This window comes from Triplophysa rosa, linkage group LG10 (genome assembly GCF_024868665.1).
Source record: "Triplophysa rosa linkage group LG10, Trosa_1v2, whole genome shotgun sequence".
Classification (NCBI taxonomy): Eukaryota; Metazoa; Chordata; class Actinopteri; order Cypriniformes; family Nemacheilidae; genus Triplophysa; species Triplophysa rosa.
In genome coordinates, this window is record NC_079899.1 from 21944457 (window position 1) to 21958102 (window position 13646).

General features: G+C 37.5%; 2 protein-coding genes across 3 annotated transcripts; both read right to left on the reverse strand.

Moving 5' to 3' along the window:
* Positions 1 to 117: 117 nt before the first annotated feature.
* On the reverse strand, positions 118 to 3376 carry gja1a (gap junction protein alpha 1a). Its single transcript, XM_057343245.1, has 2 exons — positions 3208 to 3376; positions 118 to 2560 (listed from the first exon to the last, which is right to left on the reverse strand). The coding sequence occupies exon 2, from the start codon at positions 2513 to 2515 to the stop codon at positions 1436 to 1438; it is 1080 nt and encodes a 359-aa protein (XP_057199228.1). The 5' UTR covers positions 2516 to 2560; positions 3208 to 3376; the 3' UTR covers positions 118 to 1435.
* Positions 3377 to 3600: 224 nt separating this feature from the next.
* si:ch211-266g18.6 (synaptotagmin-like protein 2) lies at positions 3601 to 13357 on the reverse strand. Of its 2 annotated transcripts, XM_057343242.1 has the most exons (16): positions 12005 to 13355; positions 11173 to 11318; positions 10814 to 10892; positions 10179 to 10224; positions 10056 to 10095; positions 9439 to 9854; positions 8070 to 8841; positions 7349 to 7428; positions 7122 to 7223; positions 6555 to 6727; positions 6316 to 6418; positions 6061 to 6222; positions 5079 to 5157; positions 4854 to 4953; positions 4225 to 4430; positions 3607 to 4092 (listed from the first exon to the last, which is right to left on the reverse strand). In XM_057343242.1, exons 1-16 carry the CDS (start codon positions 12130 to 12132, stop codon positions 3956 to 3958), a joined length of 2769 nt encoding a protein of 922 aa, XP_057199225.1. In that variant the 5' UTR covers positions 12133 to 13355; the 3' UTR covers positions 3607 to 3955. The 2 variants fall into 2 exon arrangements, with proteins under 2 accessions (XP_057199224.1, XP_057199225.1); XM_057343241.1 differs by having other exon boundaries at positions 3601 to 4092; positions 8070 to 9854; positions 12005 to 13357.
* Positions 13358 to 13646: the final 289 nt, after the last annotated feature.

Consider the following 13646-nt stretch of genomic DNA (forward strand, 5'->3'; position numbering starts at 1 on the left):
ACCAAATTTAAAAATTATATGTTGTTTCTATTTGCATTTATTTGCAGAAAATGAAAACTCAGAGAAGCTCTGTATTTTTTCAGACCTCAAATACTGCAAGTTCATATTTACTTTTAAGCAATACAACAGTCATATTTGTACATGTATTTAGGAAAAGTTCAAAAATATTTTTTATGCGATAACCTGGATTTTTATTTCAGTTTTCATGTGTCTTGTCATGATGTCAGTCTTTCACATTGCTGTTGGATGACTTTGTCACTCCTGAGCTTTGATTTTGTTGAAATGCAACAGACACTGGACTGAAATGGCCACAATACATCTAGAAATGCTGCTTAAATAAAAATTTGGAATAGTCTTAATGTTTTACCCAGCTGTAGAATGACATTAGTTCAATTGTGAAATTCAAAGACTGGAAAAATAGCTTGAATGTTTTTGGGACGATGATGTAGTGAAAAACATAAAAGAAAAATTGACGTACATATCTAAGATATACACCTTGCATTATACATTCATATGAATTTGTTCCAAAAAATCTTAAGGTTGAATATACAAAAAAATCCCAGTTTATGTGCCAAATAAACAAACAAAATTCAATGTTTATTTGAAAATAAGGTTGAGGTGTTTCGCAATCAGAACATTTTCAAATGATGTACTCAAAAAGTCATGTTAACACATTTTTTCATAACTTTTACCCATTTAAACTTCATTTTAAGTTATACGAAATACAACTAGGTTTTTGAAGTCAGTTAAATAACATTTAAAATCAAGTGACTTGTTTAGATACTTCACCCAAAAATGAAAATCCTGTCATCCTTTACTCACCTTCGAGTTGTTCCAAATCTGTATAAATGTCGTTGTTCTGATGAACACAGAAAAAGATATTTGGAAGAATGCTTCAAACCAGACAGATTTTGCCCCCCGTTGACTCCCATAGTAGGAAAAACACAATGGTAGTCAAAAGTGCCCCAGAACGGTTTGCTGTCCTACATTCTTCAAAATATCTTATTTTGTGTTCAACAGAAAAAAAATAAAGTAATTTTTCCTACTATGACAGTCAATGGGGGGCAAGATCTGTTTGGTTATAAGCATTCTTCCAAATATCTTTCTCTGTGTTCATCAGAACAAAGACATTTATACAGATTTTGAACAACTCGAAGGTGAGTAAAGGATGACAGGATTTTCATTTTTGGGTGAACTATCCCTTTAATGTAACTTTAAATTGAAGGCAGTTTTTACGTTCAAATAAGTGGAATTCTTTTTACAGTGCATAAATACTGTTCTCAACCATTTCTCATGAACTATAATAAAATACAAAACACAAAAATAAATATAAATATAAATGCTAAATCTGCATTCTTTGGATGTAGAACTGTGTCCTCCTTTCAGAGATGTGACATTTAGAAATTGTCAATAAGGCCCTTTATCAAGGTCTCTGCTAGATGTCCAGATCATCGGGTCTGGCCCGACTACTCGCTCGACTACTGGCTCGAGGTTCAAGCTCTTTAAGCAGAAGAAGATCTTTCCCCAGAGTCCCTTTCTCCGGGTACGGAAAGCGTTGGGTGTGGCAATAGTCCTTCTTTCCCAACTGGTTCTGTTCTGTACTGTAATTCGTCCAGTTCTGCTCATTGGCATGCTTGTCGTAATTGTCGGAAGAGTTCGACTTGTCGCCCATATTTAGATTGTACCCCAGATTGGGGACGGGCGCGGAACAGTCGTTGTAATACCCGTAACTGGACAGGTTCCTCGGACAGGGCTTGCTATAGCAGGTTCTGTCAAAGTTTCTCTCGGACTCCTTGATTTGGTCTTTCATCCGCATGAAAATCACGTAGAAAAACTCAAAGACGTTGAGAGCTAGAGAGACAAGTGAGACGACCAGCATGAAGATGATAAAAACTGTCTTCTCCGTGGGACGGGACAGGAAACAGTCCACTTTATGGGGACAGGGGAACCTTTGACACGTATAATAGGCAGAAAGCTTGAATCCATAAAGATGCCATTGTATTAACAGAAAACCTATCTCAAAAATGGACTTCAGCACGATGCTCAATATGTAGGTGTAAAATATCCCTCCTCGCATTTTGATCTTGCCGTGATCTTCCAGGCCGTACTTGAACTTCTTCATTTCGATTTTCCTCAGAAGCGCATCCACGTCTCCGCCTTTGCTCTGGACCTCTCTTAGTTTATCCTCCTCTTTATTCAGCTTCTCCTCCTTGTGCATGAGGAACATGACGTGGCTGAGGTACAGCAGGGTCGGCATGGACACGAATATGATCTGCAGCACCCAGAAGCGCACGTGGGAGATGGGGAAGGATTTGTCGTAGCACACGTTCTCGCAGCCGGGCTGCAGCGTGTTGCACTTGAACGCCGACTGCTCGTCTCCCCATGCCGACTCCACCGCCGTTCCCAAAACCAGGATCCGAAAGATGAAGAGGATGAAGAGCCAGACCTTGCCTCCCGCTGTCGAGTACACCTGGACCTTGTCAAGAAGTTTCCCCAGTGCACTCCAGTCACCCATGATGAAAGATGGACCGTCTTAAGCAATAGAAGACCAAACCTCAAGCTGACAAAGAGAGCAGATTCATTCAGTATTATAAACACAGAAAGGATCTTAACGTATTACTGCCAAATAAATGAACTTTTGGCAACATCTTCAGAAATGTTCAGGGGTCAATCTCTGCTCTGAACAAAAGGTCATGCTTTTAGAAAGAGTGATTCAACATTATAAGTCATTACTATAATACATTTCAAGGCAATGAGGAACAGAGCAACATACTGAAGCGCTTAATGAAGAAATATTTGAAAATATAGTCGTTTTTCAACCCTAAAACGAAAATGTTTACAATTTTAAAATTCATGTTGACAGTCCCTTTATAAAAACAAGCTAAAACGGTCTTAAACCTTTATACAGGGATGTATCAAAACAAGGCTAAAAATAAGCATTTAAAACAGATCTCTCTTCAACCATTCCTGGATACTAGTGTTATGCAACCTTACCATAGTAAATATTAAAGTATACTACAGTATTTACTAGCTATTTACTTGTTAACACACAACATAATACTGTAACATACATAACATGCAAAGTGTAGTAATGGCTATCATATACTTCAGTAAACTATAAAGAACTACATTTTACCATATTCTACAGTATTTTTCCATGTGGGTTCAGACCCTGCCTGTTTCCAGACTGAGATTTCGATGTCCTACCTGGAATCTCTTAAAAATGGCTCCTAAACTCCTTGACCATTACAATCACTATCTGTAAAACATTTCGATTTGCAAGCCCTCAGAAATGGGAATAAAATGAAGTTTTCCCAGAGAATGTTCCCTCATCCATCCGGCAGAACGTCTGAGTCAGAAGGGGAAAAGTTGAAGTCAGCTGACTCAACTAAAGCACTTCCTAAACTCTCCATCTCTCTTACATTTTTGGGGGGGAGGAAATGTCTCAAACTAAGGAAAAGTGGGAAATAGCGCCATCTGGCGTATAATAAAAAACTCAAAATACACGCAAACATTTATGCAAATCATTTAATTTCTGTAACAATTTACTAGTATCTTTTTATTTCCGGATTGTATTGTAGAAAAAACGAAGAATTCAAGGAATTACCATCACAAAAAAGTAATTTACTATTTTATTTTGTTTTTTATCAAATTTGTCTCTTGTGTGTCCTGTCCTTTCAAAACATAAACATACATTTTATGGAGTCAGTTATTTTTAAATAGGCGAATCGCATAGATTACATCTCATAAATTACTTGCATATATAAATCGATGTATGTGTGGAACAATTGTATAGGCACTCAGACAATACTTAACTACTTTACATATACAGTACTCCGAATTGGTAGTAGTCATATCATTCCAAAAAAGAAAGAAAAATGTCAATTTTTTGTGTTTCTTTGCTTTGCCTTTCCCAAACCAAAATTTTAAGACCACAGATGAACTTCAATGGCCTTCACTTTGAAGTCATGGAGGATCTCAGGGGCACATCTCCATCAACCCAGCTATTTGGATTGGCCAACATTCGTTTCCACATTTGTACTTCCTCGTTCATCGAATCCATCCATTCAACTTTCTTGCCATAGCTCTGCCCTGCAAGTAAATAGTCAATGTTTGATTAAATGGTTTCAAGGAAACCACATGCCAGCTAATAAATCTGGATTCTACTGTAAATATACAGCTGACACAATCCACTGGTAACAATGAGATAAGCGGTTTCTCTACCTGTTCCGAGACTGAGTCGTACACCTCCGAGAAACTGATTGGACAGCGTGTTGTGATCCCACACGGTTAACTCGCAGCAGGCCTCCATGAGTTCTCCGGTTTGGAACCCGTCATACACCATGGTGTGATTATACACAGGATCCTGCGTCTTTTTTATCACGCGAGTCTTCTGACGGCTTTTCTTCCTTGTGTCGGGTAAAATGTAGCTGAAAAACAAACATTATTCGTGAATTCACATTAACAATATCATTAAATGCACACAAAACATATAACATAAGTAAACAATGCTGGTATATATATATATATATATTTGCCTGTAGTACAAACTGAAAGTATATTTTCTATGACAAAACAAACCCATGTTAAAGATTTTCATGTAATCACGTGTATTAACGGTTTCAGTATTTTGTCCCGGAGACCAAAGAAAATATGACTTAATAGGTAATTTGGCATATTTCCATTCATCTCATGTTGCTTTGACAGATGAAAAACATACAAATAAAACAAAAAAAATGACATGACAAAGAAAAGGTGTGCAAGGGAGAAAAAGAGAGAGAGTTAGGACAGGAACAATAACTTGGGCTGCTTTGTAAGATCAGTTCTGTAACACATGACTGCCGCACCCTTACCACTTAACAAAAGAATCGACTCCCTGAGGCTTCAGGCGACGTAATTCTTTGGCCTCCCGCAGCCAGACGTGAATTTCCCCCGAGCTGTTCTTCGATCCACCTGACAACAAATAACATGAGCCAAAGCAAACTGAGCTTGTTTTGTCATGAGTGATATTTCGAAATTGAAGCGTACACACAACAATATAAAACACGGAAAGGCAACATCAATAATTAAAATTGTACCCGTGGGATCCGGCGTAACATATTTCAGAGAAACTGATAATGATCCATGAGACTCTTGCGATTCTGGATTTTCAGAATTCTGTAATCGAAAATAAAAAAGAATATTTATTATATATCTGTATTGTATAAGAACTGAATTATAATGGGTTGTCATTTTATAGCAAGCTGCTTCAATGTCTGCCTACATAGGAAACTGCCTAGCAAGGCATCATCCCTATTAAAAAAAGAAACCTGTGATTATATAAATACTATATATGTTTATAATTAGCATTTGCTATGGTTAAAGAATATTTACATTTTTGCAATGCATTCTGGGATTGCCCTATCTGCAAATAATAATACATGCTATGCTGTCTTAAATTCAGAACGAGTTGTCTTATAACTTACTTTTATCTTACAATCAACTATCTTACAATGGACCTTTTTAACGTTTCCGGGTTTCTCAGCAGAAGTCGTCATAGTTGGGTAAACTTCTATAGGGGTGAATGGGAGACTGCCACAAATATATTTTTTGCATTCTCATTTGCTCAAATAGCAAAAGAAAAAACTCAACGATAGTGTTTTCACTACTTTCAACAAAATAAAAAAAAAGAGAGTCTGATAACAGCAGTCAAAAGAGAGAATGATGTCAAATTTACCGTGACTTCCATAGACGCTGTATAAGAAACACCCTTGCATTAGCATTCACTTTTTTTGTAATTTGACGCAAAGGTAATATAATACAAAGTATAGTGTTATAAATATACTGTACATATGTTTTTTTTAATGAAAATGTAAAAAACTTATTCACGATACTATTGACCGTTGAACGCCTCATTGCAGTCTTGTGAAAAAGGTCCAATCAGGAAAGGGAATTAGCTCTCAAGCAAAAAATGTATAAAATAAATAAACAAACTTAATTTACTGTAATGGTAGTTGCCATTTTTAAAAGTATTTTACACATCTTTCCTACCCACACCAGTAAGGTTTTTAGGAACTGTACCTTGGCCTGTAGGTTGTACCACGTAAGGGCCTCATGTGCCCAGTCCCAGGTCTTGAAATTGATCTCCACCTGTCCCAGAAAAACGTTTCTACCCCTGGAGTCATTGTGCCACACAGACAAATTCAGAGTCTTTCCTGGCAGCTCCTCACGTGTCACTTTGTACTAATGAAAGATTCATAGACAACACATAAGAACCTAAACATTTTTGAATGAATAAATATTTGTACTGTGTATTAGTTCTCAGAAGAAACATACTCTCAGCGATTCGACGTATACAGGGTTCACAGTGCGTTTCTTAATGGAAGTTTTCTTTTTGCCGCGCCGTGACTTGTCCGGATAGAGGTACGTCTTCACGTAACTGTTGTCAAAGAGATTGTATTATTTTATTATGTATAACTCATGTTTAAAAAGTAACTAAACATTGTGCATTGCTATTGTAGAAAACGTTATTGTTATTAGTATGGTTTTCCTCATATTTACAGCTGATAACTCACGGGTCTGTGCGTTGTTTGCGAGTACTGGCAATAGCCAGATCCTGACACTGTTCAATCATGATGATGAGCTCTCCGACTGGACTGTACATCAGAGCAAACTCCACAGAACCTTGCACCTGAACATTCCCAAAGTCTCCTGCTTCACTGTACACGCTCAACAAACTGCCGGTGCGCTTCAAAACACAAACACACAACAGGGATAAATCTCTCCTAAATACTATCGATTTCATTTTTTGAACTTATATATATATATATATACTGTATATACAGTATATAACACAGAGCCTGCATCCCCACAACAGCATTAAGATCCAATTAAAGATGTTTGTATTGATTTATGTTAAAATTCTCTCTCATACTATCATATATCGTTCAGATTAGTTGAACCTACAGTACAATAAACTATTTGACTTTTTTCTTTGACTAATGTATATGAAAAATGAAAGAAGAGCGGGTGGATGTCTTTGGAACTGTCTTTAGAAACATTTCTGACATTCACTAATGGTGCAGAAATGACATGCTTCACCTTTAAAAACAGACTCAGAAATGGAAAAAACCCCGGCTCACATCAGTAAGAGACAATGCGCTTGCAGAACGACCTTTTCTGCTCGACAGATCTGACCCATAGCTGGACAGTGAGCTGTCATCATCCGAGTCCACTCCTTCATCCTGAAACATGGGAAATTATATAAACACCAAAGTCTAGCAGGTGTCAAACAGGTTACCAAACTCGACACCATAGATGATGAATAGGGCTTTATGTTGCTGTAACAGTGAATAGTACTGTAGCTCACCTCCCAGGCATCTGTGGTGTAGGAGGGAGTTTGAAAACCCTCACCCGAAGCCTCCAAAACCAAGGCTTCATTTTTGATTCCTAAAAACAATCCGCAATCAGAATGTAAGTCTATGATCATTTAAGAAAAAAATGGAAACAATTAGGACTACAGCGAAAACGGTTTAGAGAGCACGGCAGCTCACACATAATACAGGGTGTGTCTGTGTGAGCAAAGCAGTGCTTCTCTAACATCAGCCTTTAAGGCTGAAACCAGACACTCTTCATAACTAAAGCGAATGTATTGTCATGATACGGGACAAGCATACAAAATGAGCTGTGACTAACGAAAGGAAAAGGAAATAATCCTCTAGTCTAGTATGTTAAATAGAATGTAAGTATAGGTATATTTATATACTGTATGTAGAATACAGTAGCCTACATACATTCTTTATGTATTCTATATGGAGGGTACATACATATTCTATGTGTATGTATTCTATATAGCCTAAAAATATTCATTATTGTTATTATATTTATTAATGAATCAATTGTTTATCGTTCATTAAATTATGAATTATTTATTCAATTATTAATTTCTTATTGATTCATTTTTATAATTTTCCTGATTTTTGTGTTTTCTTTTTTATATAATGTTGCTTTGAAGCAATGCAATATTGTAAAAGTGCTACATAAAAAAAGAAAAGAAAATGAAATGAAAAATAAAATAAAAGAATAATTACCTTCCATTCGTTTCGATTCTGGAGATTCAGACGGCATAATCACTAATGTGGGAATCTTATCATCTCTCTCCTCCTGCTTTAGCTCTTCCACAGAGGTCATCTGAAGGACAGGTGGTCTTGCCTTTTGAGCTCTTGCAAGAACACTTAGTAGAATATTTGGCTCTGCCTTCTGGTCTGCGTCTCTGTCTCCCTCCACCGCTTTTATGTCTGAGGAACCCCGTGCTTGTTCTGTTACAACACCGCCGTCTCTCGATGATTTGTAACCTTTAGCTTGCGGAGTTGTTTTAAAAGATGTTTCTTGCAAGGTAACATCTCCACCGTGCACTAACTTCCCATCATCTGTCATGGCAAGATGGTCTTTGCTTAGCTCTGTTATAACATCACTTGGACTAGTATGTGTGTCAACTGGTCGCTTCAGTTCATTTGACGGCTTCGTCTTTATTTTTTCCTTTTCTTCATGGCGAGGTTTTTCATTGTCTTTCATGCTAACATGCAAAGTATCTCCGCTGTGTGCTAGTTTCCCATCATCGGTCATGGAAAGATGCTCTTTGCTTAGTTCTGTTAAAACATGGCTTGGGCTACGGGTGTCTTTCGGTAGGTTCAGATCACCTGATGGCTTTCTTTTTTCTTTTTCTTCATTCATTTCAGGATCCCTTTTCACAGTTATGTCACTGGCACGTGGTTCCACAACTTCAGTTTTTTGATTCGGCAACAGCAGATCAATCTGGATATTAGATGACTTCTTTGCCATCTCAACATGTTTGTTGTTTTCCTGCAAAGTGTCAGAGGAAATTTCATGAGATCTCATTTTAATTCCCTGTTTTGGGGATGGCCGTTCAACAGAGGATTGCTCATCGATTTGTTCTTCACCAGCTTCACGCTCCAATGCATGATCTGTGTCTGTCTTGGCAAGCGTACCAGTGCTTACATTTTTGCGTTCACTTCCCTTCCTGTCTAAACTTGCCTCATCATCTCTGGAGACCGCTATAGCCTCCCGCTCATTAGCAAAGTTTGAGAAAGCCGGCTTATCGGTCTCAGACTCTCGAAATAGTAATGTAATTAAATTTTGCTGATTTTCGCCTGTGCTGGCGTTGGTTGATTCAGTAACTTCTTTTGAACCTTGATCTGAACGTCTGGAGATGTTTGGCTTATTATTGGCCTCCACTGGGGAAGATGAACATCTTTCTAAAGAAACATCTTGGCTAATGCGTGTAGGCTTAGATGGGGGACTTTTCTCAGATACGATTTGAAACGCTGTTTGATCCGCAAATTTTAAAGATAAAGACTCTCCAAAATTTCGATCTGGTTTCTTTTGATCTGACACGTCCTGCTTCATCAGAGTCTCTGTGCTCTCGTCGTGTGTATTTACCTCTTTCAGTTTAAGTCCAGTGCTTTCATCCTGTACTGGTTTTATTGGGTTTGGCTCTAGGGAGATCTTCACCCAGTTCTCTTCAAATGACTGGTCTTTCCGCAGCGCAGGTGGGAGTGAAATCTTTCTCCTCGGCTCTGCATTGGCTGCATCTTTTGTGGCACTTCTTTCAGATTTAGTTTCAGGTTGCATTGGAACTTCACTTGACAAATGAACATTGCTTGATGTTCTGTCACTAAAGAAGTCTTTGGGTTGTGTTGTGTTGTTTTCTGGCTCGGTGCCATTGAGGGCGGGTCTGTGAGCACTTACAGCTTTTAAATCTTCTTGTGTTGAACCGTTTCTAGGGTCAGTGTTGAAGGTGGGTTTGTGACCATTTGATGTTTCGACATTTTCTGATGAGCCTTTGCCAGCCAGACCTAGAAAAGATAACGTCTCTATAAATACAATTTGTAGTTGCTTAGATTCGTTCGATATTTTAATTCTGCTCAATTTAATTTAGCCTAAACCTATTCAGTTGTAAACATCTTCAAATATTGAATACACTAAAACTCACAGCTCTTTACAACAAAAATAGTAAAATGAGATAACCAAAAATAAACCGTGTTTTTCAAACTCACCATCTTCCATAAAGTCCTCATCGGTATATTGTCGATACGCCTGATAAAATAATACATTGAAATTCCAGTCTTACATAAGAATTGTGGATTTCTTTTATATTCTCAAAACAAAGTAAAACAAACCTCTTGACTAAGAGCTGGGTGAATTAACCTAGGGTCATCAGATGCCCTACAATGGAAAACCCGTATATAGCAAATGTAAATGTGCATGCCTTGATTTATATCTAGTTCAATTTCTGATAAATGTATATTGAAGAGTTTGGTTCCAAAATGAGAAAAATCATGTTTTTTATTATGTTATTGTGTTTTATTGTGTAAGTTAGCTGTATTTTTTTGTTATCATGGCTTAAATCAAAACAAACCAACTGCAGTTTTATTGATATTAAATGGAATGCACAATAAAAAAATTGAAACATTTTAAAAACGGAGTTATCTCATTTTGGAACCAAACTCTTCATATCGTCGCTGTCCTTCTGAAACCTTGTATCTCCATATTTCGTGATTTTAATTTTTTGTCATAAATCTTGATTATTAGTCACCCTTTATGTTTGTCACTGGGTTTTGATCTAACCATTAAGAAGTTTTCAAAAGTGCAACTTTGACAACAAAGTATTTATTCAAATTGAATAAATACAGTGTTTTCCCATTTCCGGAAAGCGGTGAATTTGGACATACACGGTTTTAGAAAGAAAAGCGACGATATTTAACACCGTTCTATACTTGTGTGAAATGGCTAGATGTAAAATGAAGGCCTTTACTTTGGAGGTGTGGTGCATGTCTCCTTTTCACCTTCTGTCTTCTCCGCTATTTTATCCAGAAAAGGGTTGGATTTATGAGCTGAGTTTAAAGAGAGAGCAAATGCAGTAAATTCTAACAGGTTACATACTGCGTGGGTTACTCAAAAATATAAAATTCGTCCGATTTTCAATTCAAAGGCAGATTAGTCCATAACAGTAAAATACAGCTTTGTAGCCTACTAGCCAACCAAGGGCATGTTGGGCACAGTTAGGGTGAGAGTCATTTGAAATGACTAAAGGGGTGTGATGTGTGTGTATTGCAAGATAACATTCTTCTTAACAGCGTGAGTTGAATAAGGAGAGCACGGATTGCCACACACCTGCTGTTTTCTTCCATCTCATGGAGGATCTCACTACCGCTGCGACATCGGTACGCTGTCCGTATCGCTTGGACCTGATCTCCTCGAACCACTCACCTGACAAGGTCTTGAGCTGAGTAAGGTCGGGGACTGACTGCCTCAGTTTCCTGGTGTAACAACAAGCAAAAGCCGTGCTCTATATCTGATACTACACACAGACTAATGCTTTGAACAACTTTAGCCAAGACGATGTCAGAGGTGTAGCCACCTTTGTAACATAATTCTTACATGGTTCCTGTTAGAATATGATTAGTTTTTCATACATATTTGGTTAGGACAAACCAACTCACTCTTTGTTAGTATTCTTATAAAATATGGAAAATAGTAGGCTATTATGAAATAATAAAAAACTATGAAATGGAAACATGTAAATAATGCATAAGAAAATAACATAATGCGTCTGTAATGCGTTTTGCACATTCTCTTTTTCCCATGTAAGTTGGGCACTTTTTTTCTTGATAAAATACCATGTATTCTTTTTTTCTTCTTTTCTATTACTTTTTCTTAATTATATATTGTTTCTCGTGAACTGTTTGTTAACAAATAGGCCTATGTTGTAACTATGCAAAACTGTGAAATACACTCTAGACATGAATTTAAATTGATTTATAACATGTGCATTAACCTTGAGATTAAAAGGTTTTTATGAACAAACGTTTCAACTCACATGTGTCCAACTCGTACAGGTATGCACTAGAAACGGGTAGTGCGTAAGCATACTTAAGAATGCATACTCGTACAATAGGCTACCTTTTCATGAAATGCCCTACGAAAGTAAAAATCCATGTCCTACCTGACTCGTCCACTCTCCAGTCTTGTCAAATCCTCATTCCGCAGAAGCACTTGTCGGATCGCTGCCTCTTCCTCGGCAGACAGAAAGCTCAGGTCAATAACCTCCGATGGGCTTTTAGCTTGTTTCATCCTGTTCACTAAAAAACTCTCGAGCGACAGGCGCCTCTCACAAGGTAAAAGTTTCACGGCACGACGTGTTCCTCTAATCACAAATGTGTGTGAACACTTTCAATCTGTAACTGTTATGCATCTAAGTGCATGTGCAAGCAAACCCCGCGAAGATGTTGACGCGTGATCGAGGAAGATAGTTATGTCTCCAGCGCGTGTTTAAAAGCTCCCTTTCTGTCACTCACGCAGAGTGACGTCATCCGTCAACAGTTTGGGTAAAGATAATGGAGCCGGTTAATGTTTCCCTGCCAATGTCCTTCAGCAGTAACCTAGTTTACTTAACCAGAAACAATCCATTAAAATGAATTAAAAGCAATCTCGAATTATAGAAAGTTTACTATTGTGCTATACGTAGGCCTATCTTCTTTTTTTTTCTTTTTTTTACTGTAGACTGTTTTACAGTATATGCAATGCAATTGCCCATCTCACTGACTTTTATGTCCTTTATCAATACAAAAAGAATACTTACTGAACTTGACTGAGAAAATGGTTATTTAGTAAAGACCAAACACTGTGAAACAAAGTGCTTGTAAGTTAATGTGAGAAACGCGCTACAGATCAAACGCTAGAGGAAGCAGTGTTGGTTTGAGGCCTAATATCAAGGAAGAAGACTAGATTGTATCATGTCTCTTAGTAAGTATGCTTCTGGTTTCCTGTTATTTGGTACAAGAGTCTTTGTAAATGTGTATTTGTGGGCTTTTAGTGAGCTTTTCGGAAAGAGACGTTTAGCTCTTTCGCATTTGGGATGTGGTATGCGTTCACAATTGACTTTGGTGTGTTACTGAAAGGACAATGTTGACCTATACCGCGCCCTTTAGATAAGTCTTTTGCAATGTCTTGCAGTGTTTTGTCTTGTTGTGTAGTGATGTGTAGACATCAGGTGTATCACTCTATACCAGTAGGTGGCACTAATGACCAAAAAAACGATTAGGGACCCGGTTAAGACTGCGCCGACTGAGATGTCATTGATAAATTAAACGCAAACAGAGGACGGCATGCGTTTTTGTAAGCACATGAGATAGAATTGTGAAGTATGATTTGATGTGTCAGACGCTGGGTGTGTTAACCCTTACGAAAATGTACCATGGTTTTACTAGTTAAAACCAAAAAACCACGGTTACTGTAGTAAAACCATGGTTATCACAAAATGTTTGTTTTTTTGTAAAAACCACAGTAAACGATGGTTACTGTAGTAAAACCATGGTTTTGCCCTAAGTAATCAATGCACCCAAAAAAAACATGGTTACTACACTTGTACCACAAAAAAAAAACATCGTTAATTTTCGTAAGGGAACTGCGCTCACATTATATGGGCTAACGCAACACACTTGCAATACTTTACATACGTATATAGCCATTTCATAAACATTTAAATTTACATTTATTTTGTTAATTCCATAAGGGGAATGTGCTATCGAAATCATCAGCCAAACGCAATAACAGCACAGTATATGCATGATGCATACCAATACATT